A 27516-nucleotide genomic window follows, 5' to 3' on the forward strand; every position below is an offset into this window, starting at 1 on the left:
ACAAATTTTTATGGTTCAAATGTAACAGCTCCTCAATCAACAGTTGGCTTTCTTGCATCTTCATGAAATTATTATGGTTCCAATGTAATAGCTCCTCTGTCAACAGTTGGCTTTCTGTCATCTTCACACCACTCTGTGGTAACTTTAGTTTCAGGAAACCACTCAGCTTCACAGTCAGCCCTTACAAGTAGCCAGTTAAAGTGCTAGCAAGTTCCAAACCTGAATGCATTCAGTGCCTTTTTGGAGGAAATGGGTGAAAATGAATCATGACAGACTAAGAAAAGCGATATTTTTCAGCTTAAGAAAATGCCTTTGTTTTATGAAGGTGCTGAATTGAGAAAGAAAAGAAAATTTACAGTTCAGTGACCACAAAGCTACCTTATTTTCCAAAACAGCTTTTATCTAATTTATTCACTAACATAGTTTCTGTCTTCTACGCTTTAATAAGAAATCACCTAGATTTTTAGCTGGAATTCCTTCTATCTTTGTAACTTTAAAAAATGTAAGCAAGTGACAAAAACTACCCACAAAGTTATATATGTTCTACTTATTTACATGGTATTGGTGGGGGGTGGTCTTGAGGGAAGTGGACAAAGGCTAAATTATGTGAAATTGGTTTGTAATCTCACAGCTGAGTTTTCCTTTCCAGATCTAGCACTGTTTCTACAATTGTCTACTTTACTGAATATACAATTTAGGGATGGATTTTTGTCAACAAAGTATTCTAAATGCTAGCATAATTTACATTAAAGAAAAAAAAAAACTACCCACAAAAACCTGTTCCCTAGAAGGAGAGGAAAGGCAGCTTGTGTGTGTTTGGAAAATTTATCCTTAATTTACCTATTTTAGTGTGTCAGGGCTCAGAAAACAAACTCCCCTCTTCAGCTTTCTTGTAAAAAATTAAAGAAAGACATCTACCAACGGAGACATGAATCTCATCAATTGCAAAGTGGAGCAGTGTGGCATTAGAGACACGTCCTTCCCTCAATCTGCACGCTGGATTCTGGAATCTAGCAAGCAAGGCAGTATCCAGAAGATTCCACAGCTCAAGGCAGAACCTGGCCTTTGAGGCTGCCAGAGACTTTTCCCTTAACAAGTACCGGGGAGGGTCTTCCTTGGGTCAGACACTGCTCCATAATTCAGACAGACTTTTGACAATAAAAGATGTTGGCGAAACTATTTACTACTACTGTGCTAGGAACATTACTGAGCAGTATTTTTATTTCTTTCAAAAAAATTAATAAGACACAAGATAGTTACAGAGAACATAATGGCCACTACTAAAATACACAATGATGTGTTTTGCCCTCTCAAAACTAATCCTAAATGACCTAAATATTTGAAGAATCTGGGCAGTGCTAATAAACTTATCAGCAAGCTCTTCTAGACTTAATCTAGGACATGCTCTTTATCACATGTTCTTATGATAATTAGAATGCTAAAAATTCGGCACATAAAGAATGCTTCACTATGTAAAACAAAAGAATGATAGAATAACAAACATGAGCAGAGCTGAAACTGAAAAAGATGGTACAAAATGTGAACGCTCTTTCTGGGGGATTTTTATTTTATTTTTCTGTTTTCCAACTTTCTGCAAATGACATACTAGTATTATAAGGAAGACAGTTTAAAAACCACAGGGACTGTGAAAAGTCTAAAATGAAATTACATGAAGATGTTTGTAGTTCTCTTTGGGAGGTGAAACTATGTGCTTTTTCCCTTCTTATTCATATTTCCAAATTTCTTATATGACTATGTTTTGTTCTTAAAATGAGAAGAAAAAAAATCACAGGCCAGGTAATAAATGAAACAGTATTAAGATGTAAGTTTATCTTCTGGCCAACTCTTTTGCATTAAATTCCTGCCTCTAGCTTATTATTATTATTTTTTGAATATTTGTAAGAGGTCCTTTCATGATTGTTTTTCACGATTTTCTTTTGAAATACATAGTGAGACAGGCGTACAGTTTTTATCTTGACCTCCTGCCAGTGACCTCATGACTGACAGGCTGCAGGAAACACCAAGACAGCTCTGCCAAGAAGCCACCACTGAGTCCACTCCTGCGAGGCCCTTCCCACATCATTTGAGGAAATGGGCACGGGGACTGCATCCCAAGGCTGGTGCTGTGGGTATGAGCCTGCCAGCGCTGGAGGGCCTCTTGTGGAGGTGGGGGTCGGCATCGGCTTGTCACAGGGACGGGGCGCTGGCAGCAGGGGTCCTGGAAGGTGCTCCTTGGCGTGAGCCCTCTTGAGGTTGCCATTAATCCTACCATAGAGCCCATATTCACCTCCCATTTAATACAAAAATATCAGCATTAATGCCAACTCCATTTTTTAAAAATTGAAGTATAACTGAAGTATATCATTAATATATATACATATCACTATATATTCTTCACAAAACACCTGAAACTGACACAACACTGTAAATATATATATATATTGGGTTGCCCAAAATTGGGTTTTTCCATAAGCTGTTGCAGAAAAACATATATATATATATATATATATATATAAATTTTCAGATTCTTTTCTATTATAGGTTATTATAAGATATTGAATACAGGTCCCTGAGCTATACAGTAGGTCCTGCTGATTACCAATTTTATATATAGTAGTGTGTATCTGTTAATCCCATACTCCTAATTTATCCCCTCCCCTCAACATTGTTCATTTTTTTGAAGAAGAAGAAATGCCATCTACTGCCCTTAACCATTCCACTTTGATAGAAAGGCCCGTTTCCTGTCAATGACATGCTCGGGTCTGAGATGGTCAAATCTACTGGCGGTAACGTGCATGACGTGATCAGATGGAAATAACTTGTGCTTGTTTGGTTTATAAGGAATACTTTGTTACAGAATGCTCCACTTACCCAGTGTTTTGTAGTCATCTCTAGCTTTGCTCGCTCTCAATAGAGACTGGATTTTCACAATTTCATTGTTCTGCAAAAGAAGATGACCAGTCACAACCTCCCAGAGTTCCATTGACTCCACTATTTTAGAATTTAGAACTCTTCAAAAACTGATGGCATTTGAAGAATGGACACTATTTAGAACTGACAGTATTTAGATGTGGCGTAGTCAACGTTTATCTTTGCATTCTCTTTGAAGAAAGGGTCAGATAAGTTAGCTAACAGTATATAAACAAGATTGCAAAGGGATTGTCTAAATAAAGATATCTAAAAAGGGAAAAGAATTTTACCACCAAACTTAGATGGTCCAATCTATGTTCACATATCTATTCTTCAAAAATCCTGAAAAAATTCCTCCTGTGGCTTATATTTAACTGATCAGCAGTAATTAAAAACTTTGCAAGCAAAGTTGGAAAGTCCTTCATTAGTGTCTTTTACTCTCTGGCATAACTAGCCCACATAAATTTTTCCTCACCCGTTTCCTTTCCAGTTCTGATTGATGAAGTCTTACTCTGCACACAAAAATGTAAGCAGCCTCTAAACAGTACCACATTGAGTTCTAAAATCCATTTTTTTCCTCCAAGCATTTGTTTCTACCATTTAATAAGAATCATTCAATGCTAACATTCACAAACTATTCATTTAAGTTCATTCTCAGGGAGGACAAAAATCCACGTGTGTCTCTTACATGAGCTCTGAAAAACTGCAGTCGTGAGAGGTAATTCCTTCGTGCTGTTACCATCCGGTACCAGGACTGAATCTAAAAAATAAGTGAAAAAGAAAAGTCCAGGCAATTACCAAACCACCTTTCATATCCCTCTATGCAGTCTTTTAAAAATAATATTGATAATTTGATAAAAAAGTAAAAATGAGCCACCCACCAACTAATAAACATCTATAGCCTTATTTCTCCTACTTCTTTCGTTGCTTTTCCTCCGAGGGGTTCAGAACATGTTACACATTATGCTGGAGAAGGTAATGCAGCTCTTTGTACTATTTTGTTTTAATCTCAGTAAATAAAAGCCAAGCGAGCAAGGCATTTTGCTGAGAGTTGCAATGGGTCAGAGGAGCAAATAAAACTAAGTTCAGAGTTGCTTCCAACACCCCTTAAATGCAGCCAATACTTTTTAGGCCTTTACAGGAAAACATTTCAAAAGGTCTCATGAGGGACCCACTGTGCCCCATGGTTTTCTGGGTGAATAAGCAAGTGTTCCATGGTGAGCACAGGACACTTCCAAGTGTAACATGTTCAGGAACTAATAATGCAAAAGGTCTCGACCATGTCATTCTCTGTCCTCACAGTTTAAAAAGTCTTAACAAATCTCATCTGACTTCATCTCTCTCCAGCCCTACTCTTCTGACTCTTACCTGGATTTCCAAGTTTCTACAAGCTCATTGTCAGATAGTTCTTTAGTTTTCAGCTCTGAGAGTGGGTACCCCAAAGGCTGCTCTTTCTCTAAGCTTGGAGCAGCCAGCCTGGATTGGAAGCTGGGTTAGATGGGCTCATCTACTAAATACAGGCCCTAACTCAGTTGTACTTCCTTCTTGTCATTGGTTTTGCATTTGCCTTACAACCAAGGTTTGTACTGTTAAACCTGAACATTCTAATTATTGTTAGAGAAGATCATACAAAGAACATGAAATAAAGCTGGATTTCCTCCAAATCAATTTGGACTTTTTAGAGAAGAAGCATTTATTAGGTTGGTGCAAAAGTAACTGTGGTTTTGCACTGTTGAACTCTGCCATTTGATACTGGAATACGTTCTTAAATAAATGTGGCTATGCTATATATAATTTTCATGGACATTTCTTACTTTCTTTTTAATTTTTATTTATTTTATTTTTCAATTTATTTTTAATTGAAGGATAATTGCTTTACAGTGTTGTGTTGCCTTCTGCCAAACATTAACATGAACCAGCCATAGCCATCATACATATTCTTTATTTTTTTTGCTGATGACTTATTACTCGCTGTGTATTTTATATTTATTTTAGACTATGGAGATGATGTTAGACAAAAGCAAATTTGAGTGATTTTCTTATCTGATTTCTAGATGGATGGCAAAGCAGTGGAGACAACTCGCAACATCGACAATGCACTCGGCCCAGGAACTGCTAACGAATGTACAGGGCGGCGGTGGTTCAAGAAGTTTTGCAAAGGAGACAAGAGCCTTGAAGGTGAGGAGCGCAGTGGCTGGCCATCGGAGTTGACAATGACCAATTGAGAGCAATCATTGAAGCTAATTCTCTTACTACTGCATTAGAAGTTGCCAAAGAACTCAATGTTGACCCTTCTGTGGTTGTTCGGCATTCGAAGCAAATTGGAAAGGTCAAAAAGCTCGATATATTGGTGCCTCGTGATCTGACTGAAAATAAAAAAAACTGTCATTTTGAGGTGTAGTGTTCTCTTATTCTATACGCAATAATGAACCATTTCTCAATTGGATTGTGAGGTACATGTGACGAAAACTTGATTTTATACAACTGGAATGACCAGCTCAATGTCAGACCTAGAAGAAGCTCCAAAGCACTTCCCAAAGCCAAAACTGCACCAAAAGAGGTCATGGTCACTGCTTGGTGGCCTGCTGCTGGTCTGATCCACTACAGCTTTCTGAATCCCAGGGAAATCATTACATCTGAGAAGTATGCTCAGCAAATCCATGAGATGCACCGAAAACTGAAATGCCTGCAGCTGGCATCAGTCAACAAAAAGGGCTCAATCCTCCACGACAATGCCTGACTGCACGTCACACAACCAATGCTTCCAAAGTCGAATGAGCTGGGCTGCAAAGTTTTGCCTCATCTGCCATATTCACCTGACCTCTTGCCAACCGACTACCACTTCTTCAAGCATCTCAATAACTTTTTTGCAGAGAAAATGCTTTCACAACCAGCAGGAGGCAGAAAATGCTTTCCAAGAGTTTGTTGAATCCTGAAGCACAGATTATTATGCTACAGAAACAAACAAACTTATTTCTCATTGGCAAAAATGTGTTGATTATAATGGTTCCTATTTTGATTAGTAAAGACATGTTTGAACCTAGTCATATTGATTTAAAACTCACGATTTGAAACCGCAATTACATTTGCACCAACCTAATATTATAGAGACAACATAGTGTTTTGATGGACCTTCTTGAAGATGATCAGCTAAGTGAGGGGGGAGGCGGGACTCAAATCCAGGACTTACTTCTGACATCAAGTCTTAGACACAGTCTGTCTTCCAGAAGCAAAAGGAGAATGAAGGAAAAAGTTTACATGCTTGATAAGGTAGGAAAGAGTGTTTACCTTCACAATAAAACGAGTATTATCAATGAACATTTGTCGTCTGCGTTTATATGCTTCCCGTTGCTTGTAAGCCTTCCAAAAAGCCTGTAGAAAATAATGAGTTACAGAATTACTTACATGTCACAGTTTATTTTAGAAAGTGCAAGGACAGAGTATACCACAAGGGACACTGAGTTGGGACAAAGTCAGGAATCCTCCCTTCCAGATCTCTTCTGGACACCATCTCATCTGACACCAGGTGGACAATGAACTCGGCAGAGCACACCTGCTCACAGCTGTGGCTTGTCCCAAGTTGGTGAAAGGAATTACCAGGTGGAAGCCCAGGTTATGCTTTGAAAGTGTAATTTTAACAAGGCCCTGAGTGATAGGGCTTCCCTAGTGGCTGTCTGCAATGCAGGAGACCCGGGTCCGATCCCTGGGTTGGGAAGATCCCCTGGAGAAGGAAATGGCAGCCCACTCCAGTATTCTTGCCTGGAATCCCATGGACCGCAGAGCCTGGTAGGTTACTGTCTATGAGGTCGCAAAGAGTCCCATACGACTGAGCGACTTCACTTTCCTGAGTGATAAGAAGTAATAATAAAATGGAATTGTCCTGAAATATACAAACAGATCAACTTGGTGCTCGTATTATTTGGTAACATTGTAAGATGCCTCAGGGCTTCTCAGGTGGTGCTAGTGGTAAAGAACCCACCTGTCAAAGCAGGAGACGTAAGAGACGTGGGTTCAATCCCTGGGTTGGGAAGATCCCTTGGGGGAGGGCATGGCAACTCACTTCAGTGTTCTTGCTGAGATAACCCCATGGACAGAGGAGCCTGGTGGGCTATAATCCATGGGGTTGCAAAGAGTCAGACACGACTGAAGTGACTGAGCGTGCATGAGATACCTCAAAATAATGACTAGTAAGTATCTTTACTCCAGCAAGCGAGCCACTGTGATCCAGATCAAAAAGGAAGATGACCCTGGATTCCTGAAAGCAGGAGTGCTGTGATGGATCTTTCATTATTTCATCTATTTTTACATAAAGTTTAATGAGGCTTCATCAGTATACCTTTACTACGTTATTACCTTAACGAGAGCTTTTATAGGAAACATTTGCAAAAAGTAGACACAAACTGGCATCTTAATTTGTTTTTTGTTCTTTTCTGGGCTGCTCTGTGCAAGCATGTGGGATCTTGGTTCCCTGACCAGGGATCGAACCTGTGCCCCCTGCAATGGAAATGCAGACTCCTAACTGCTGGACTGCCAGGGAACTACAAACTGGTATCTTTAGAATGATCACATCCACAGTTGTTATAAGTTTAGAGAATCTTTTTATTGAGACATATATTTGTAACTCACTGCACTGCTCTGATTTTTTTTTTCAAGTTAGAATTGAAATAAACACAAATTCTGTGTTTAGTTCAGTTCAGTTGTATCTGACTCTTTGCGACCTGATGGACTGCAGCACTCCAGGCCTCCCTGTCCATTACCAACTCCTGGAGTTTACTCAAACTCATGTCCATTGAGTTGGCGATGCCACCCAACCATCTCAAAGGGACAAACACAAAAATCAAGTTATTTTTTATAATTTTTTCACATTTGCATATGTCAATCCACCTCATTCCTTCTTTTGTAAAAAGATACCATGGGATTTTTATTGGCGTTTAAAAAAGAAAATACTTTCTGGTAATAATTCAAAACGAAACAGTCATGATGGAATATACATGCAACGGAGCACTTGCTCTCTGGACTTCCCCTCTCAGTATTTTTATTTTTTGTTTTGCAATTGTTACAATGTCGTGTTGGTTTCTGCTGTACAACAACCTGAATCCGCCATAATGATACATATATCTCCTCCCTCTTGAACCTGCTCCTCCTCCCCCTGCCCTCGCCCAGGTCATCATAGAGTGCCAGACTGGGCTTCTTGTGCTGTACAGCAACCTTTCATCAGCTATCCTGTTTACACATAATATCCCCTCCCTCAATTTAAATCCCTAGAAATGACAAATGTGCTTTCAAAAAAACCTCAATTTTGAAATAATTAGCAACTCATAGGATGCTGCAAAGATAATACGTTGAGTTCCATGTACCCTTCACCCAGCTTCCTCCAATGGAAACATTCTACAGATATGCTTATAAAGCAATCCATCATAGTGCTAGAAAATAAGAAGGCTTAAGTGTCAAAACCTATGAGGGATCCTGGGAGAGAGAAGACAGTTTGAACTGGCTGAAAGATGGAACCTCAGAACACAATTCTACAAACATTGGGAACCTCTACAAAAAATGTGAGCTGGCTCTAAGCTTGAGGAGACTTGGGTAGCAGTCAGAGAAATTCTGGGGAAGTCTTCACATCTTCCACTTGCCAAACAGTGGGGCAAAAACATGGATGGGGAGTAGGGGCTGGAAAATTACAAGACAGTATAGTCTTTTTGGAGGGAATTTAGCAGCATCAAATTTAAAGCTATTTAGTATTTCACCTAGTGTTTCTAATTTTCAATACCTACCCTAAGAAAATACAAGCACCTGTGTAGAAAAGATGATATTTAAGGATTTCTATTGTATTATTGTTTGTAATACTGAAAAAGCATAGAGGTCAGAATGCTGACAAATAGGTAAACAGTGATAAATTGTGATTGCATTCATTGGGATGACAATCTAACTAGTAACTCATTTGTCATGATGGTCTCAGTGTGACTCAGGTGCTTTTGAGCCTAGCACTGTTTTTAAAGCGCAGAGGTGCAAATATACACATAATATTATACATGCCATTTCTTGATCCAAACTGAAAGGCAACCAAGATACTGGAATTAGCTCAATTGCTTATTCTGCTTTTTAAAGAATTATTTCAATTCCGGAAACACTATTAATCTCTATTAGCTTAGAGTCTCGAAGCTTTTGGATAAGGAATCTGTTGTAGTAACAGTAGATCTGATATCAAAACATGTTTGCATTGGTGGAATCGATGTTTTTAATGTCTTAAGGAGTCAATGCTCACCAACAGTGCTTTCCTAAAGATTTCATTTTACCTCTCATCTATTTAATGATTATGTAGATTTTTCTGGGATCTACATTTATATATCAACATTACCTTTCCAAACCAAGGCAACTTGGCAGGGTTTAGAGGTTCTGGTCTATTGAAGCAGAATACCACATGCCTCCTATTTTATTTATCAAGATTTAACATTCTTCTTTTTTGTTTGTAAGTTTTCATTTCATCAGGATTGGCTTTTCTTACTCCGTGGTAACAGCAGAATTGTCCAAGGCCCAGAGCCTGCAGGCTCTTCTAATTAGAGGCTCTTTATTGAAAACAATTATAGGCATAAAGTTGGGAGGAAGGAGCTATTGGTATAAAGATACAAATGGAGATAAAACTCTAAACCCTAAGGTCATTTAGGAGCAGGCTTTTATGGATAGAGACAGAAGGCATTTACAAAACCATCACTCTCTCCCTTGAATGGTTTGAGAACTTATGTAAAAATGTATAATAGCCATCTTCTGGTTTTGGTTTTTGTTACCATAAATACATTTTCTGTGCAACACAGCTGTAACAGAGGAGTCTCCCAAGGTACCTAGACCTCAGAAGTTACTGCTGTTTTATAGATTCTAATTGTCAATCTCTAGAAAACCTGGCTTGCCAAACTGGTTGCCTTGCTTCATAATTGGGCACATAAGATAGTAATATTCAAATTACCAACTTCTGAAGCAGATATTCTTCTGTGACCTCCCCGGTAGCCATTTATCTTTTTTCCCTCTCTGCTTGAAGGTGCAATCCCACAACCTAAGGGTAGTCAATTACACTCAAACGATGCAACAGAGGACTGCCCAACCTGTCACCCTCAGCCTCCCAGCCCCACGCGCCTCCCGACAACCTGCTCTTGCTCCAGAGAAGCTTGTTTCCTTTTCTTTGCTGGGATGTTCATGGCACTCTCTGACCTGAGGCTCAGTAAGTTAGTAATTCTCAGGGCTAAGTTTGGTGTTTGTCACTCTTAACGGGTTTTCCTACAAGGTGGCATTTCAGCTTTCTTCAGTTCAAGGGGAAAAAAAAAATGTAGCTAACTCTTTTTTCCAAGACTCGGTTTTTCTGAACTCTTCCTGGGCCATCCAACCTACTGGATGTTGGTTCCCCATTCCCTGTCCTCTGAGTCACCATCTTGATCACTTCGTCATTTCAAACACTTGTTGAGCGGCATACTGGTCACAGCCTGTTATGAATTATCCCATTTTAATTCCCATTAATGGGAATCCCATTTAATGCCCACAACCCTGAGATAAAATGGAAATTTCAGATGAGACAATATATTTTAAGCCATCTATTCCTTCCCTCAGCTTTTTGTGTGTGTGTTTTTTTTTTTTCTCAAGTTCTCCACGTGTTTCATTTACTTTCCAGTGGCTGTTTTGCATTTTGCAGTGATAAATTCATTCACGTTCTGGGATGTCATTATTTTTCTTCCTCTCTGTAGCCATTGGCTACCTTTTCATTTTGTCATGCTGTCTTGTTTCATTAAATCCATGTGTCATATTAAGTTTCTTAAAAGCAAAAGGAGTTTCAGTATAATTTTTTGTGTGTCTCCTGGGATAAGAATTCCCTTAAATGTTTACTTCATTTATATTTTAACTTATATTTTTCTTTTTTTTTTTGATATAAAATTTTGTTTCAGAGTTTTTTTTTCTGGCTCACGTCTTAAATGTAGGCCACTTTACCGGAGCCTTCTCTTTACTTACCATTCAGAAATAATCTGGCTATGTCGAGTCTCATTGACCTTGCTCCCTGTCTACTTGGGCACCATCTGAATTGCCCCCTCAGCACCCGAGGCAGAGGGCTGGCTACCGATGATATGTATTCTCTGTCCAAACCCAGTTCTCGAGGAGGAGACTGCGGGTAGCAGTGCAGTGGAGCTACTGAGTTTGTTAAGAGACTGCTGTGTCTGGGGCTGACTCAGTCAACAAAGAAGTTCAGACTTTTCTACAGAGGGGAACCCTTCAGATTGCACAGCGTTCTCCTAATCCAGAGTGAATCAGCTACTTTGGCAAAAAAACGAGACGAGTGTGATCCCCTCTGGTTCACGGTCTTTTGGTTTTCTAGGTCAGCCCACTTTCCTCTCTAGGTTACAGTCTGCCTTTCAGCCTTATGCCCTCCTCTGTCAGAAGAGGCAGGGACAAGTCATCACGGAGTGACCTGGCAGTGCAGTAGCTTCTTCTTCAATACTGCTGCTCCCACTGAGGTGAGGGGGAAAGCCTCCAAGTTAGTGTTTCTGCTCTTTCCCCAGCTCTCTCGTGACGTCAGCCCTGGGTCTTGGTATCAGGCAGATTTTACACTAGCGGCCTCTTCAGACTGTCTTCTAACTGTAACGTAGCTGTGGGCAGACTGGAGAGCTTGAGGGTGGTCCAAGTCATGCCACACCAGTTAACACTCTTCAAATTTTGGGCAGAAGTAGAGTCTTAGCATCAGTGTGGATGATGCTATATTTAAGATTTTGTTCACTTCCTGTGTGTTTTATCTATCATTTATTAAAAGAAGAATAAATTGAAATGCAAGTTCACCTAGAAAAATCCTTTGAATATTAACTTTACAAAAGAAATTTATTAAAAATTTCATCTTTCCAGCCCTCTATCATCTTAAGCTCTTGCAAACTCAGACATGTGAGCATCTACTGATTGCAAGCCACAAGAATACAAAAGTTGTAAAAACTCATCTTCTTCCCTGCACAATATTTTACTTAGGTGGGGAAGCAGATAAGCATGCCAATGATCACAAAAGAGAAGCTCTTTTTAAAACTTTCAATTTAGGAAATGTAGGTTAGTGGCCAAAGCAAAAACCCACCAAACCCTGCCCATCAAAAACAGTATCACTTCGGACACGCAAAAAAGGACAAATGCACAGTCTTTTAAAAACCAGCATGGCAGTTGAAAGAGGATGCTAGCGGAACACAGAATGGAAACATCTAAATCTGGCAAGCTCCCCTCCTGCCAACCAGAATGTTTGGATACGTCATACAGGCTTAAGAAGAGCTCACAACAAAGGGCTTCGGAAAGAGGATGCTTCTTGCAGAATGAAGGAGGAGAGATTATATAAGAGAGAAGACACTCTCAGAGATGCCACATCTATTTCATGAGCTCTTCTGTTTTTCGGGCTTCCCTGGGGGCTCATATAGTGAAGAATCTGCCTAAAATGCAGGAGACCCAGGTTCAATCCCTGGGTCACGAAGATCCCCTGGAGAAGGCTACCCACTCCAGTATTCTTGCTTGGAGAATCCCATGGACAGAGAGCCTAGTGGGCCCCAATCCATGGGGTTGCAAAGAGTTGGATACGACTGAGCGAGTAACACTTTCACTTCACTTCTCTGTTTTTTAGTGCATAGAAACTCAGACGCCACTCAGTATCCACTAACCACTAAAAAACCAATTTGAAAGCACCCAAGGTTAGATAGCAGGTGACAGAAGGGTATCTAGTTTCTTTAGAGAAACAGGATTTCAACTCAGGTCTCAGGTATTCCTGACTGACTATTCACAGCGTCCTGAATACGTTCCAGAAGACAACAGGTGAAAAGTCATTCAACATCCTTCCCATCTTGGAGCATTCAACAGTGTAGACTCGGGGGCACTGACTAAGGACACGATCTTCGGTCAGATTTGTTTATTAGAATGCTGGTAGTTGACGGTCCTATGATTAAATAAAACATTTTCATGGGATATGACAGCTGTCTGTTACAAGTGGGAGATGACTCACATACCTGTATTTTGACCACATGCTTTTCCTGTTCATACAAAAATGCTTTCCTAGCTTCATACTCTTTCCTAATGAGGGGTCCTGAGGTTGTGGCTTGGAAGCGCTGGAGCATGTCTTTGCTAGCAGACCATATCTTCTCACGGATGTAATCTGCAGTGATATCCTCAACAATGTCCTGGTAAGAGATATTTCTTATGGTTACACTTCACACATCAGGTGAGAAGAGCACAGAGAACAGCTTCTGGAAATTCTATCTTTCAGAAAGTGATCTGGATAGCTCTTTCCGGCTCAGTGTAAAAACAGATTTGACCAGAGTCAAGGGGTGGGCTGGCTCAGCTTCTTTCTAGTGACATGGTTTTAGAATCCTCTGAAATCTGGGTAGAGGTGAGAATGTGGTTGAATGGTCTCAGGATTTGGAGGTGGAGATGTATGGATGGTGCTGGCATGGACCAGGCCTAAGGCCTGGGCTCCCCAGAGCATAAGAGAGACAAGAATGATGACGTAAGCATTGGCATCACCTCCTCCCTCTCCTGGGGGAAAGACGGCAATGCCCATGAAGGCCTCTGGTTTTCTTGCCCAGGCCAGAGGAGGCAGATACCTGCAAGGAGTAGGGGAAAACTCAAAATAAATTTGGGAGAACATAAAGGACTTGGAGCAGAAGAAAAGGGGCTGGGAGAGGGAAGATAAGCACTCTTTTGGGCAGACAGGGAAACCTAGATGAATGAGAAAGCAAGGGAGAAGGGGGGCTGGGAGGTCTTCACGTGGACGACGAACTGGGTTCACTTTCACGTTCTTTGAGAAATGCGAGCAAAGACTGGACTCATTTCTATGGCAGATGCCTCTTAACCATCCATGTGAATGGACTTCACGGATGGTGAATTTAAACAATTAAGAGTGAAATCATAAAAAGATGCACTAAGACGTTCACAAGAAGACATACGTATAGCCTAAATTCAGTAATTTCAGACTGACTAGAATAATTTTTTTTAACAGCATAGATCCTCCACTTTCTATTAATCTTGATGCTGGGATCAGGTATAACTTCACAAAATTATACTTAGGGCATCTTTGGATGCCATATGAGCAATTTTTGTCTCTTGAGTTTTAACCTTTCAATGTTGCTTCTTCACAGTTTGACATATCCTCTTTCAATGATAGCACATGGTTTTTAAACATTGGCCATAATTTCATTTTTCAACAAAGCAGCACTAATAGTTCACTGCCACATGCCATTTTCCTGTAAAAAGTGGGACATTACACATTTGAAATTAGTAAATGAATACATTTTTCACTATCTTCTTGTCATTCAGGATTTCTGTGGCATTGTCAACCCCATGTTACAGCTTTTTCTCTGAGTTTTAAGTTAAGTAAGTTTTAAGGAAGTTTTAGTGAGTTTTAAGTAAGTTACTGTACTGGAGATTCTGTCCACAATATTGTTATCTTGCAGTATCTTTCTTGCTGGTGAATGTGAACCGTTCTATGAGATCTATATGAGTGAGTTCTAATTTTTTCAAGACGGAATTCAATTATTAGAAGTATTTTCTTTTAAACACACTATAATGCCTGGATCACAGAGCAAGTTTCACATCTTCTGGGGCCAACTTTTGGTCTCAAGTCCAAAGCAATCTTGGTAAACATTCCTTCAAGAATATTGCTCCCTGTTATAGGTTGAGGTGGGGGAAAGAAACGACATCTTGAATATTGACAACCACCAAAGAATTACCACTAATTGAGCTCTAGTGTCAAGGAAAAACTGAAGATTGATTTCTTAGGATAATCTGCCATCCCATATAATCTGCAAGAGTTTTATCTGCCTGCTGCTCTGTGGTGCTGCTCTGACATACGGAAGACATTCTAGAAATCAGTAACCATGCAGCCACACCTAGCTGTAGTTCATGAAGACTTTACTCCATATCCAGCCTTCAAATAAATCAGTTCTTCCCATCAATTCCTTGATTCTAAAATAGAAAAGCAATCACAGTTATCTTTATATAGTACATTTTTCCATCAAACAGCAGACTCCTACCTCAATTTCTTTTCCCATGAGCCATGATTCTTTAAGCAAGCAGGGTTCAGGTGTGACCCAGGAAGTCTCTTTTGAATCAATATTGTAGTAGTAATCATATTTCTCCTGCAGGGTGAGTTTAAGCCATGAACCTTCAGTAGACACTAAAGAAAAAGATTTGTTAAATTCTAGAGAGGAGCGTGGAAACTTTTAACATTAACGTAGTTTCTTCAGTAAAGTAAAATAATTGAACAGAGATGTTTTCCACCAGACATTCAGATAATCTAAGTTAAAATCATTAGCAATGAGTCATTAAAATGGAATGAATTCTGTGTATTCAAAGGCAGCTCCCTACTAAACCAAAGTAAAAGGAAAGTGACGTCTAATGTTAGCTCTGCATGTCAAATTTCTCATGAGGATTAAAGGAGTCACACATGGCCAGCAAGAAGGAAAACTAAACAAGGAGGGAAACACCAGCCAGATGTGAATAGCACCACAAGTAGACGGGGAGACCAATGAGGAAGAATCCTCTTTGTTTAGAATGTCTTCCAGCAACTTCTTTGAAAAGGAGTGGCCTACAAGGGCTGTGACCCACTATTTAAGGAGGACCCATTATTTAATGATTTGCCTTAAACCAAAGCAGAAGTGACTCATCTTTGCAGACAACTTTATTCAAAGCACAAAATGGCATACATAAACACTGAGGTCACTAAGAAGGGAAAAAAGGAAAATTCCTGATTCCTCTGACTCATCTTGTTCTACAAAACCACACACACAGGAGGAAAAAAATGTTGAACAGACATAATTTTCTCAGGGAGAGAATACTAGAAAAAAAAAAAACAAACACATCTATGGCAGTCATGGCTTAAACCTGTCAAGAATATTTGCAGTCAACAAAATAGATTAGCAATCTGTTTATTTTGTTGAATGGTTACGATTCTTGTCTCAGACCAGAGAGCTAAAAACAACAATAAAAATAAAAATTTCAGACCAAGCTAAGCCAACTGCTGCCAAGTGAACACTAGACTAATTGCCTTTATAGGTAAATCAGAGTCCTAGTGAATTTCCTCAAAGAATATTTAAATGGATTCAAATAACCAAGCAAAGATAACTTTAAGGCCCTTTAAAGTGTGTTGATTCTTCAATTGATTTTTTAATGCCTCTCAACTGTTCTGTGGGTGCCCAGATACACAGAGAGATACATATCTCTTCAAATGGCCAATTAGACAATTATATGTTTAGAAATGCTGGTTTACTAGAAAATATATTGTACAGTCAAATATGGATGATCACAAGTAATCATTATATATTTTCAATCACCAATAGTTATCAGATTCACAAATGTTTTCAGAAGATTGAATACTTTTTAAGGCAACTCTCTCAGTGGGAAGGAAAGAAATCAAATAAAATGGTGGAAGTGGATATCTTTTACTTTCATAAGAACTGAGAAGTTAAAAGTTCTTAGTTGGTTAAAAGCGAACCACACTGGCACTGTAAAGCTTTATTTGGATTGGGATGTCAGTGAATAATAGAAAAGGAGAATTCTCACCTGTGGTGGATTCATGTCAATCTATGCCAAAACCAATACAGAATTGTAAAGTAAAAATTAAAAATAAATAAATAAATTAAAAAAAAAAAAAGAAAAGGAGAATTCTATCATTTTCACGTCAAGTATGAATTTAGAGTCAGGTCAAAGGCTGAGGAGGACATCACCAGAACAGGGTTCAAGGATTTTTCCTAAGAAGGGGAGCTGGTTTGTTGGGGCTTCCCAGGTGGTACGAGTGGTCAAGAATCTGCCTGCCAATGCAGGAGATTAAGGGAAGTGGGTTTGACCCCTGGGTTGGGAAGATGCCCTGAAGGAGGGCATGGAAACCCACTCCAGTATTCTTGCCTGGAGAATCCCATGGACAGAGAAGCCTGGTGGGCCACAGTCCACAGGGCCGCAATGAGTTGGGCATGACTGAAGCGACTTAGCATGCATGCACATAGTGGGCTTGTTAACTGAAGGAAAAGACTAACTATGGGCCTTTAAGGAAGCACAACAGAGAAAGATTCCAGTGAGTTAAGAGGTGATGTGCAGTCTATATGGAAACATGCTTTCTAGATGCCTTCCAGACAAAATCATACCTATAGAAGACCTAAACTGAGCTCTAAGGCTAAGTGATCTATGTAAGAGTGAACACTTTAGTCTGGGGAAAAACAGACAGCCTAGAACCAGAGGTGAAAGAGGTAAGAATAAATCATCCTGTTCACACCCTCAAACAATGTTCACAGCTCTATTGAAAACGAAAGTTAGTCTTTAATTCCCTAGAAAGCTTCTCCTCTTCCTCTGAGAACAGAGGTTGGTAATCTTTTTCTATGAAGGGCCAGAGAGTAATTTCTGTCCTGTGTGTTATAGATCTCTCATACAACTACTTGGCTCTCACTGTATCATGAAGGCAGCCAGAGACAATAACATACACATTAATGAGTGCGGCTGGATTACTTTATTTATAAACAGGTGGCAGCCTGAGGAATCTTAAAAGCTATCAGAATAAAGGTTTCAGGATACAAAATCAACATCAAAAATAAATTTTATGAAAATATGTCCACATGAAAGCTTGCATACAAATGTTCACATAAGTATTACTTAGTAAAGTAAATGTCGCTCAGTCGTGTCCGACTCTTTGCGACCCCATGGACTGTAGCCTACCAGGTTCCTCCGTCCATGGGATTTTCCAGGCAAGAATACTGGAGTGGGTTGCCATTTCCTTCTCCAAGAGATCTTCCCAACCCAGGGATCGAACCCAGGTCTCCTGCATTGTAGGCAGACGCTTTACCATCTGAGCCATACTTAGGACAGCCAAAACTGGAGGGAAAAATCCCAGTTCTATCCACTGATGAATGAATAATGAAAATGTGGCCTATGTATACAACAGAATATTATCAGCCATAAAAGAAATGAGGAACTGATACATGCTGCAACATGAATGAACTTTGAAGACACTATGCTACATGAAGTCAGATACAGTATGATTTCATTTATATGAAATGTCCAGAATAGGAAAAATTAGAGAGACAGAAAGTGTATCAGTGATTGTCTGGGGCTGAGAGTTGGGGGTGGGGAGCAATGGCTAATGGGAAATGGGCTCCATTTATTATAAGAAAAATATTCTGGAATTAACTAGTGGTGTTAGCTATACAAGTTTGGGAGTATAATAAAAACTTCTGAATTGCACACTTTAAAAGAGTAAATTTTATGGTATGTGAATTATATCTCAATAAAAAAATTAATTGTATTTCTATATGTTAGCAACAAACAACCCCAAAATGAAATTAAGAAAATATTTACAATGATATCAAAAATAATAAAATATGGTAGGAATAAATTCAAATAAAGTAATGCAAGCCCTATACATGGAATACTACAAAACATTGCTGAAAGAAGTAAAGACCTAATTAAAAGCAGAGACATACCATGGTACACGGATCAGAAGACTTAGTATTAAGATGGCATATGCCTCAAATCCATCTATGGCTTCAGGATAATCTCTAAAAAGTCCCAACTCTTATTTTTTTTCCAGAAAAAAATGAATCTAAGGTATCTTCTAGGTTTCTAAATTGGCTATCTGGGGACATTTTTTTTTCTCTGCTGATCAGAACATGGCAGTTGGGAAAAGGAGTAGGCAAGCTTAGGGAAGAGAAGATAAAACTAAGTTTGGGCCAAAGATTTGAAATTATGATGAGTCATCTCTAAGAAAATCACCCCTTGCATAAATACAGTTGTGCAAGTCTTTCTTCATAAACGATGAGGTAGGGGCACTGTAGTAACCGATAAAGAGATATGAAGGGAGCAGAGAGAGGCTCAAGGGTGACCAGACAGCAAGTAACAGTGGATGGCCAGTAGCCCTATTCCCATTTCATTATCGGAAAATGTTCTCAATCAGAGGGTAGAATTCCCAAGTTAGAAATACATCAGGCTAATTATAAGTACACAGGGTAGTTCTAGACAGACTTCCAGTGAGTTAAAAAAAGGTGTTTTTTTTTTCCCTCAAGTTCCATTTCTAAGGCCATATATTGTCAAAGCAATTTTCTAAAGATGAGAAATACTATGTACATATGGTACAAATAAACATCAGCCTGAGTCAGGAGACACCTTAATCCTTGACAGTGGGACACAGCAAGTGCTCAACAAAAATCTATCACACTAAAGAGATGATGGGCTCTCTCTGCCAAAAATTAGTCTCATTGGGCTTGTCATTTTCTCCCTCTGTCCAAAATGCTGTCAATGTGATTTTCTAAATCTGAAAAATGAGTCCCTAAACTCATGATCCCAGAGCTAACATTTCATGGATTGGAGAAGGCAATGGCACCCCACTCCAGTACTCTTGCCTGGCAAATCCCATGGGCGGAGGAGCAGCAGCAGCAAGTATATGCCAAGGTTGCTGCTACTGCTGCTAAGTTGCTTCAGTCGTGTCCGACTCTGTGCGACCCCATAGATGGCAGCCCACCAGGCTCCCCTGTCCCTGGGACTCTCCAGGCAAGAACACTGGAGTGGGCTGCCATTTCCTTCTCCAATGCATGAAAGTGAAAAGTGAAAGTGAAGTCACTCAGTCGTGTCCAACTTCGAGACCCCATGGACTGCAGCCTACCAGGCTCCTCCATCCATGGGATTTTCCAGGCAAGAGTGCTGGAATGGGTTGCCATTGCCTTCTCCGTAATACAGACCAATTTGCTGTACTTCATTTTATACTTTCAGGATTACTCTTTACTTCTACTTAATAATGTATTAATGTACATTAGTAAATGCACAATAACATATCATTTGTTTCAAAAAGGATGGAGAGATATATTAGTGTAAAAATCAGTTTGTACCACTAGAAGGATGTCTCAATGGCAAAACTGATAGGAAGCAAAATCTCCTTTTAATACTGTATATTAAAATACTGTATATGGCACCTACCACAGCCACCAAGTTAATCACAGATTTCCAAAAGACAAAAAAGGAAAAGAAACACTAAAAAGTTTCCTTGCCAGAGATGACAAACATTCAGAAATACTCATTTGAAAGCAATTATTGGTCTCAAAACTAAAATAACACAATGCCACAGAAGTCATCATATTCAAAGTGCTATTTAATTTATGCTAAACAATGAAGACGCTTACCACTTCTAGATTTTTGCTCTTTTGCTTTTGCCAGGGCATCATGGTACCTGTCAGCACATTCAGGGATTACGTCATTTGTATTACCAACGGCAGGCTTCAAAACAGACAAAATATCACTTTGCTTCTCCTTCTCCAAAAACTGATTAACATCAACGACCAGTGTAACCCCTGGGTAATGAAAAAGAAATGTTTCTGTTAATAATTATCTTCTACTCACCCTAGAGGCATGCAAAGATATAAGTCAACCTTTTAGGAATGCATTGGTATTAAACCTGTTTACCCTTTCAGAGAATACACTGCATACACTCAAGAGAGTCATCAACTGTCCAGGTAGTAAGAGGAATCCACAGGAGCAGTATTTCCTCATTACTCCTGTATGCTCTCAAGGCACTTGGTTCTGCCCACTGTGGTGATCTGTGAAACAGGGTGGACACATGTTGACCGTAGATATGCAGCCCTTATGCGGGTCATTAATCAGTATTTGAGAACAAGCTTTATGAAAACATGTTTTTATACTAGAATAAGTGAAACACTATCTAAGCCACAAAAATCCTGACATTCTCTGGTATAGCGCAAGTATACTTTCAAGATTGTCCTTAGCAACCTGAATGACTGTTCTAGAAAGGCAACGGGCACAGCTGGTGGATATGTGCAGCAGAGTCCAGAAACTTAATTCTGGAACCAATTTAGACCTAGAAAGCACGTGATCCCATTTCAAATGTCTGCCTCTCCCCATAAACAAAACCACATTTGACTCTTGGTTGCCTGAAGAAAGATAACGTGGTGAATTCTTTACCATCTAGTTTAGGTAAGAATATTTTGGCCCCACCAATGGACCTACAGTCTTCACAACCTGTAAATGTACTGGGCTGTAAATGTACTGGGTTAGAAAGGTAGAACAAAAACATGGAAGAAACCAGGTTAAAATACTTTATAGATGAAAAAACATCTTGATGAAGAGAGAGGAGAAAGATTTTTTTTTTCTTTTTAAACAGACATGTCAAACTCTGCCGTATAAATGCTAACCCAGGTCTCCCACATTGCAGGCAGATGCTTTAACCTCTGCACCACCAGGGAAGCTTCTCAAACGGTATACTGCTGTCATCAAATTACATTCAGATGTGCATAGAACTGTGAAGGCTGATGTGGCAGGAAAAACAGTCTGACTTTTGACACCTACAAGTCCAGTCATGCAATCTGGAGGAGCACTCGAAGGGCAAAGACTTCCGGTGGCCAACTCCAGTTGTTGCTGAACAAAAGCTACAGTGGTGGGTCCTTTCAGACACAGAAGTTCGGGGGAATGGGGAAGCTGTCCCCTTTCCTCTTCTCCAGGAAAGCTTAGTAGGAGGAAAAGGCAGTCCTGGTGTTTGAGAAGTCTGTGGTCTCAGAGAAGAGGAGAGAACAAGGAAATGACAAAGGATCCTCACATGAGTTATGTCGAAAAGCTTTATCAAACCCAGTGAAGTGCTATTTGCCTTAAAAGATGGGTATTACGAAGGCATACATTTCTTTCAAGTACATGTACTGATGTACAAGCAGTGGGTCCATGGACTAACCTGCTAGATGACTGAAGCTGACTCCTTTAGGTACCAACCTTCATCTTAACAGAATCCTGCTCCATGAAAACTAAAGCCCTGGGGAAAAATCTAACAGAACAGCCCTGCTCATCACTTTACCCACAGTCCCTGGTACATTTTTGGTGCTTAATGTTTGCTGAGAGCTGCCAGAAGAATTCTTTATGGCATCAAAATTATATTGTGTGGTAATGTGATATTTTCAAAGACTATGGAGGTGTTGGGCTACTTTGCTCCTGCAATAAATGGTCCCAAACTCCTCCTCTTCTTAATTTTCCTCTAACACCACTGTCAGTTATCGCTTCTTGTTCCTGTCTGAATGCCTGCATAGGGCAGCCAAAGCACCTAACTTCTTGGTAAATCATAGCTTCTGAGTTGGGTAGAGACATAACCAACAGGTAAGCCTTCTGCTTAAGATAAGAATAAATAGACTCAAAGCAGCTGTCCCCGAGGTCTCCATTGAATTGACAAAAATCAGTTTTGTGCTCAGGCTTTGAGACATCTATTTTGACTGCTTTTTTTCTTAAGCTATGGGTTGCAATTAAGTTCCAGAGAGCTGAGAATGACACATAAACGATATCCAGAAAGCCAGGTATGTTTCTGCTATGGAACAAAGGAAGAAACCTCCTCCAAACCTCCTAAGATCCAAAAATATATTTATGTCTTAATCCATATGCCAGAAGGGCTTCTCTCAGGCATGCATTCTCAAAATAGGTGATATAACTCCCAGGAGGGTAAAAATTGGTTCTTAGGAAGAGAAAGTAAACAAAACAAAACAAAACAAAACTTTATATATAAAAGCACGTATCGACAGGTGGCACAGAAGCAGGTATATATTAGTGGTACTAAAATTTCATGGTGAAGAGCACCATGGGGGGAAAAAGTCTAGAAAGACTTCTTGGGGTACAATCATGGATAACGGCTGAACGACATTGCTTTAAGGAGTCAAAAGTAGAGACAAACCTACTTGAAGAAAGCAAGATGGGCCAGTGAAAATGGACATCGGGCCAAAATCAAGGAGTCTTGAGTTACTGTGCCCTTTCAAATCTTGCCTGTGGTCAAACATATGGGCCAACAAATGATCTGGGAGTGGGTTTGATAATTGCAACATGTGACCAGAATTTGTTTTCAAGTCTTCATATAAAGGATGAAGAGTGATTTTAAAAGTAAGATTAAATTCCTTGTTGAAAACACTGGAAAATTCTCATCTCAGTGTAAGAATATAGGCAGTTTTATCTTTAGAACATCTTTTTGTTGTTATAAATCATAGAAGACACTATATCAACTTTTTTAAGGAACAGGATGGAAGTTGAAGAAAGGATTTTAAATGTGCAAGTGTGGAGCACACAAATCTCACACATTTGAGAAAATCTCTTACATTCATAGTAAACAGAACTGTAAGTCTCAAGAGGATCAGACTTAACACTTGTAAGTCAAGTATAAGAACAACATGAAAAAAAGGAATAAAATAACTTTTAAACTGATTTGAGCTCTAGGAGAAAAACTATAACCTTTTTAGTCTTTTTGAGTGCTTTGATGACAATATAATTTATTAAAAGTGTATTTTTCAAACTACAGATGCCTTCAGTTTAACATATAAATTAAAATCTCTTGTGTACACAGCTTAATTTTATTTTTTCTTAAGGATTAGAATGTTTGAACAGAGAGACTTCAAAGATCCTAAGGATATAAGAGTTCAGGTTGGAGAAATACACATATTTTTCAGGCTAAGGAAATAAAAACCAGATGTTCCTCACAAATGCCTGCAACGTTTCAAACCATGTCTTCTGGAGCAAGACTAGGTATCTCAAAAGCATTCTATGACTTGATACAACAGGATAGATTCTAATTATGTCATGAATGGACAGGTTAATGAACTACAATTTTAGGAATCTTATTTTAATTTACATAGGTTATTTATACATGGAGAGTGTTAGCATATCACCCCGATCGCCATGTGAGTTTTCTTATTATCCTCTGAGAAAATAGATGCTTAAAAAAACACAAACTATTATTTGGGAGCCAAAGTGGGGGGTCTGGTAATTGCTAAGTATGTCTATTCCAATTATGCATCTTGGACTTGGGGAAATAACCCTAGGGGGTGGGTCTCAGCACCCACTAAACCCACTGTGAGATGAACCTGAGCAACCCTCCACTGATCATCTGACCTCCATAAGCCCATCCCGACTGGCAGACCACAGTGAAGTTTCAGGTTTCCTGGAATTCGGGTCAGTTCAGAGCCAGTGTCCAGTAATCTCTGCAAAGTCTGACTGCGTCCTTCCCTGGGAGGAAGCACAGTCACCACAGTAGGATGTAACATACTGGTAACGTAGCAGGCTCCTTTCCCAAGGGAACCTAGTCCCTCATTCATTCAAGGGCTTCTGGGTCTATAAATGGCTCAAGTCCGGGAATTGATGGAGGGACCATGACTTTCTGTTTATGATTCAAGTTATACTTTCACTCACCTGACTTAGAACCCTTCTTCCACTTGTACAAATCAAGTAAGAATTTAGTAGACAGTCTATTTTGCTTCTAGCAATACCACAATCAATTAGCAAATTCCATAGGTCTCTGTGTCAGATTTTTGTAATTATTGCTTTGACCCTGCTATCTATTAATATTATACTAACCACAGCCACTTGTCTTTGGTGATTAAGTCCCCTGGCCTCTGCCAGACAGCCTGACAGAGTTTGGATTTTCCAGCCTCTCCACAATTACGTGGGCCTATTTCTTAAATGAAATCTCTCTTTATTCTTCCATATAAATGCATGTAGAGATAGTCAGACAGTACTAGATACTTGCTTTCCAGAGAAACTAAATGGCTACATGTGTAGTTTTTCTTTTTTCCATAGGGGAAAAATATATATAGTTCTATTTCTTTGAAAAATGATATTATAATAGAAGGCATGGAAGGGAGGACAGGCATTTATTAAGCAGGATGGTGTAGCTTTCTAAGGATCAAGATAAAAAAGGACTTGATTATACTATAAATTTAAGAGTTGAGAAATTCCGCTTCCGGTGGCAGGGTCTGGGTAAGGGGCAGCAGGCGCTATGTCGGGCTGCGAAGGTGGCAAGAAGAAGCCCCTGAAGCAGCCCAAGAAGCAAGCCAAGGAGATGGACGAGGAAGATAAGGCATTCAAACAGAAGCAGAAGGAAGAGCAGAAGAAACTCGAGGAGCTAAAAGCAAAGGCCGCGGGGAAAGGCCCCCTGGCCACCGGTGGAATTAAGAAATCTGGCAAAAAATAAGCTGTTCCTTGTGCCTGAGGCAGTGATGACCCTTAGTTCCATTCTTGTTTAAACACCTGGATTCCCTGCCATAATATCTGTTGCCACCTATAGCTAGAATGAAGTGTTGTCTTGGAACCTACTGTACATTTAAGAATAAACTTTTGTAAAAAAAAAAGAGTTGAGAAATTATTTTCTGCTTTCTGGACTTGGTTCAGCTACAACTTCAAATTTTGCTGGAAAAGGTAGTTAACTGTGAAAACCAGTGCAAGCAATCAATCTTATTTTTGTATAAATATGAATTCAAGAATTAAAATAGGTGAGAGTTCGTATCTTTTCAGAAATTAAAAATGGCACACTTTTTGAAAATTAGGAATTAGAAGTTCAGGGGGATAGCCAGATGTAAGCACGAAGCTGCGGCAGCAGGAGGCGGCGAGGGCTTACATTGCTTCGCTTTGTTTATGTCCTTGTTGGCCTCGTTGACGGCATGCTGTATCTCATCCAGCCAAAGAATTTTAGAAGCACTTTGAGGGTCCTGAGAATGTGGTCACAGAATAAAAGAAAAAAAGAAAACAGTGAATGATGATGAAACAGAATTAACAATGGTTTTTTAGGAGCCATTTTATTAAAATTTCCACAAACTCTTATTTAGCAACAACCCAGCATGGCCACACACTGTAGAAGCTACTGATGAAACAGACTCCAAATGGGACCACTTTTCCCCTCTGCACAACCACCCCTTTAGTCCCGTTCACCCGCCTCCATCATCGCTCCCTTGACAGCTGCACTGATCTCCTATTTGCTGTTGTTGTTTCCACGTCAGCTTCCACCCCAGTGGCCCTCTTCAGAGAACCAGATGACCCCTCCCAAAAAGGACATCGCATCACGTCATTCCTCTGCGAAACTCCATCAGAGGTTCTCTCCAGCAGTTGGAAGGAAACAACACCCCCTTCCCACAGACTGTGGGCATCTAAGGATCCGGTCCTGCTCATCCCTCTGTTTTTATCTCCCCCTTGTCTACTCACTGTCCTGACCTTCACACCCGCCTCCTTCTGATCCCATCGCTCTACCCCAGGTGTGTGGCTGTTGGTTTTTTCTTATCATTCAGGCCTTCATTTAAATGCCACCTCTTCCAAAAAAGCCTTCTCTGACTACTCTGGTCAATCAAATATTCTCTGCCCCAATCACTCAGTAACTGTAGCTCCCAAGGTTGCTCAGGGGGGCACGGCACACTTTCAATTTGTGGGAAAAAAATGAATGTGGATTTTATCAGACACAGTGACAAAAATAAGACCCGGCGGATTCCGATAGAAGCATGGTGATGGCCCTCAGGGAGCTAATGGTTTAGCAGAAGAGGCAGGTGCATCAAAAATGATAATTACTGGGTCAACAGCAAGGCCCTACCATATAGTACAGGAAACTACACTTAATATCCTGTAATCAACCGTAATGAAAAATAAAAACCTATAAGACGATGTGATCAGAGCAATATTAGCGATAGATAGTTTAGAAATAGCCAAGAAGAGATGAATTTGTATTAGGAGTGTTGAGATGCAGGGGAAGAAAAGACCAAGTCGTTAAGGACAGCTTCAGAAAGGAAGTGGAAGCAGCAGTAGAAAGGTACTGAGTTACCTTTACTCCTTTTTACTTTAAGGGATGATTCTGATTTTACCCCAAAGGCAGTGCCAGCATACAATGTAAATAAAGAAGGCTTCCAGATAGCAACTGCATTTCATATAAACGTGTCTTAAGATTACAAGTAAATTTTGTTATTGGTAGAAATTAAGTATTTTAGAGAAGATGAGACATTTCATTTTAAAAACCTGAAAATATCTGCCTACTTGTGCGATAGCCTAAAGAAAGATTGTGATGAACAGAGGGTGGTTCGTCGAAGCCAGGCAGAAGCAGCTCCATCATGTAGGACTCAAGAAGGATAGGGGGCAGGAAGGAGAAAATACATGCACCAGCAGCTTTGGCAGCCTTCAACTCTGTCTCCCTCAGAGCCTAGTAAGAGATGATACGTGGGGAAAGGGCTCTGAAAATGAGACAAAATATCTGCTATTTCATCCTGTAACCCCCAGATTAAAGAAGACCATGGATGAAGGCTTGGTTCCTGCTTCCCCAATCACCTCTAGCTGGATCTGCCATGTGGGAACCACATGCTAATAAGATTTTCCATCTTTTGGGAGAATGGACGTGGAAGGTTCAAACAGGAAGCAAGACGGGAAGTTGAGACCTGGAAGATGGTGAAGGGACAGGGGAACAGAAAGTATTTTTCCTCCGCTTCTAAGCCAAAGAGAACCCAACCACTCCCCCAGGTACAGCCTAAAAACTAAGCTCCACACAAGTTCATTTCTTTCTTAGATTTTTTTTTTTCCTCTGAAGGGTATTTACCAAATTTCTTCATAACTTACCAGTGTAGAAGATGTACCATACAAACTTTTATTCAGATGAGAAGAAAGTTACAACCCATTTCAAAGCTGAAGGTATTAGTTTTATAAGCTAAACCCAAGAGGACTTTGCAAATCAAAATAATTGAAGTCAACAGTTAAATCATGACGCACTGCAGCGAGGGTTGCTAGAGTTAAATGCAAAGCCAAGAGTAAAAACTGAAGCCTACCAGTGTAAGATCTTCCTTTCAATTGATCACTGGAAGACTGGAA

The 27516-nt window shown here is 39.8% G+C and overlaps 2 protein-coding genes across 2 annotated transcripts in view; one reads left to right on the forward strand and one right to left on the reverse strand.

Moving 5' to 3' along the window:
* Window positions 1–27516, reverse strand: part of LOC120852603 (ras GTPase-activating-like protein IQGAP2) — a 309398-nt gene that overhangs the window by 51781 nt on the left and 230101 nt on the right. Inside the window, exons 14-20 of the mRNA XM_040225934.1 lie at window positions 25298–25388; window positions 20055–20222; window positions 14931–15073; window positions 12909–13079; window positions 6199–6282; window positions 3599–3670; window positions 2872–2941 (exon numbers count right to left, since the gene is read on the reverse strand). Coding sequence (XP_040081868.1) covers window positions 2872–2941; window positions 3599–3670; window positions 6199–6282; window positions 12909–13079; window positions 14931–15073; window positions 20055–20222; window positions 25298–25388 — 799 coding nt within the window. The remainder of the gene's footprint in view (window positions 1–2871; window positions 2942–3598; window positions 3671–6198; window positions 6283–12908; window positions 13080–14930; window positions 15074–20054; window positions 20223–25297; window positions 25389–27516) is intronic.
* Window positions 24642–25035, forward strand: LOC120852602 (translation machinery-associated protein 7-like). Its single transcript, XM_040225933.1, has one exon. It carries the CDS (start codon window positions 24680–24682, stop codon window positions 24872–24874), a length of 195 nt encoding a protein of 64 aa, XP_040081867.1. The 5' UTR covers window positions 24642–24679; the 3' UTR covers window positions 24875–25035.

The sequence above is a fragment of the Oryx dammah genome, unplaced genomic scaffold (assembly GCF_014754425.2).
Source record: "Oryx dammah isolate SB20612 unplaced genomic scaffold, SCBI_Odam_1.1 HiC_scaffold_26, whole genome shotgun sequence".
Classification (NCBI taxonomy): domain Eukaryota; kingdom Metazoa; phylum Chordata; class Mammalia; order Artiodactyla; family Bovidae; genus Oryx; species Oryx dammah.

Bases quoted from the DNA above. Each gene is read 5' to 3' on its own strand.
- LOC120852602 (XM_040225933.1), top strand. From the start codon at position 24,680: ATGTCGGGCTGCGAAGGTGGCAAGAAGAAGCCCCTGAAGCAGCCCAAG.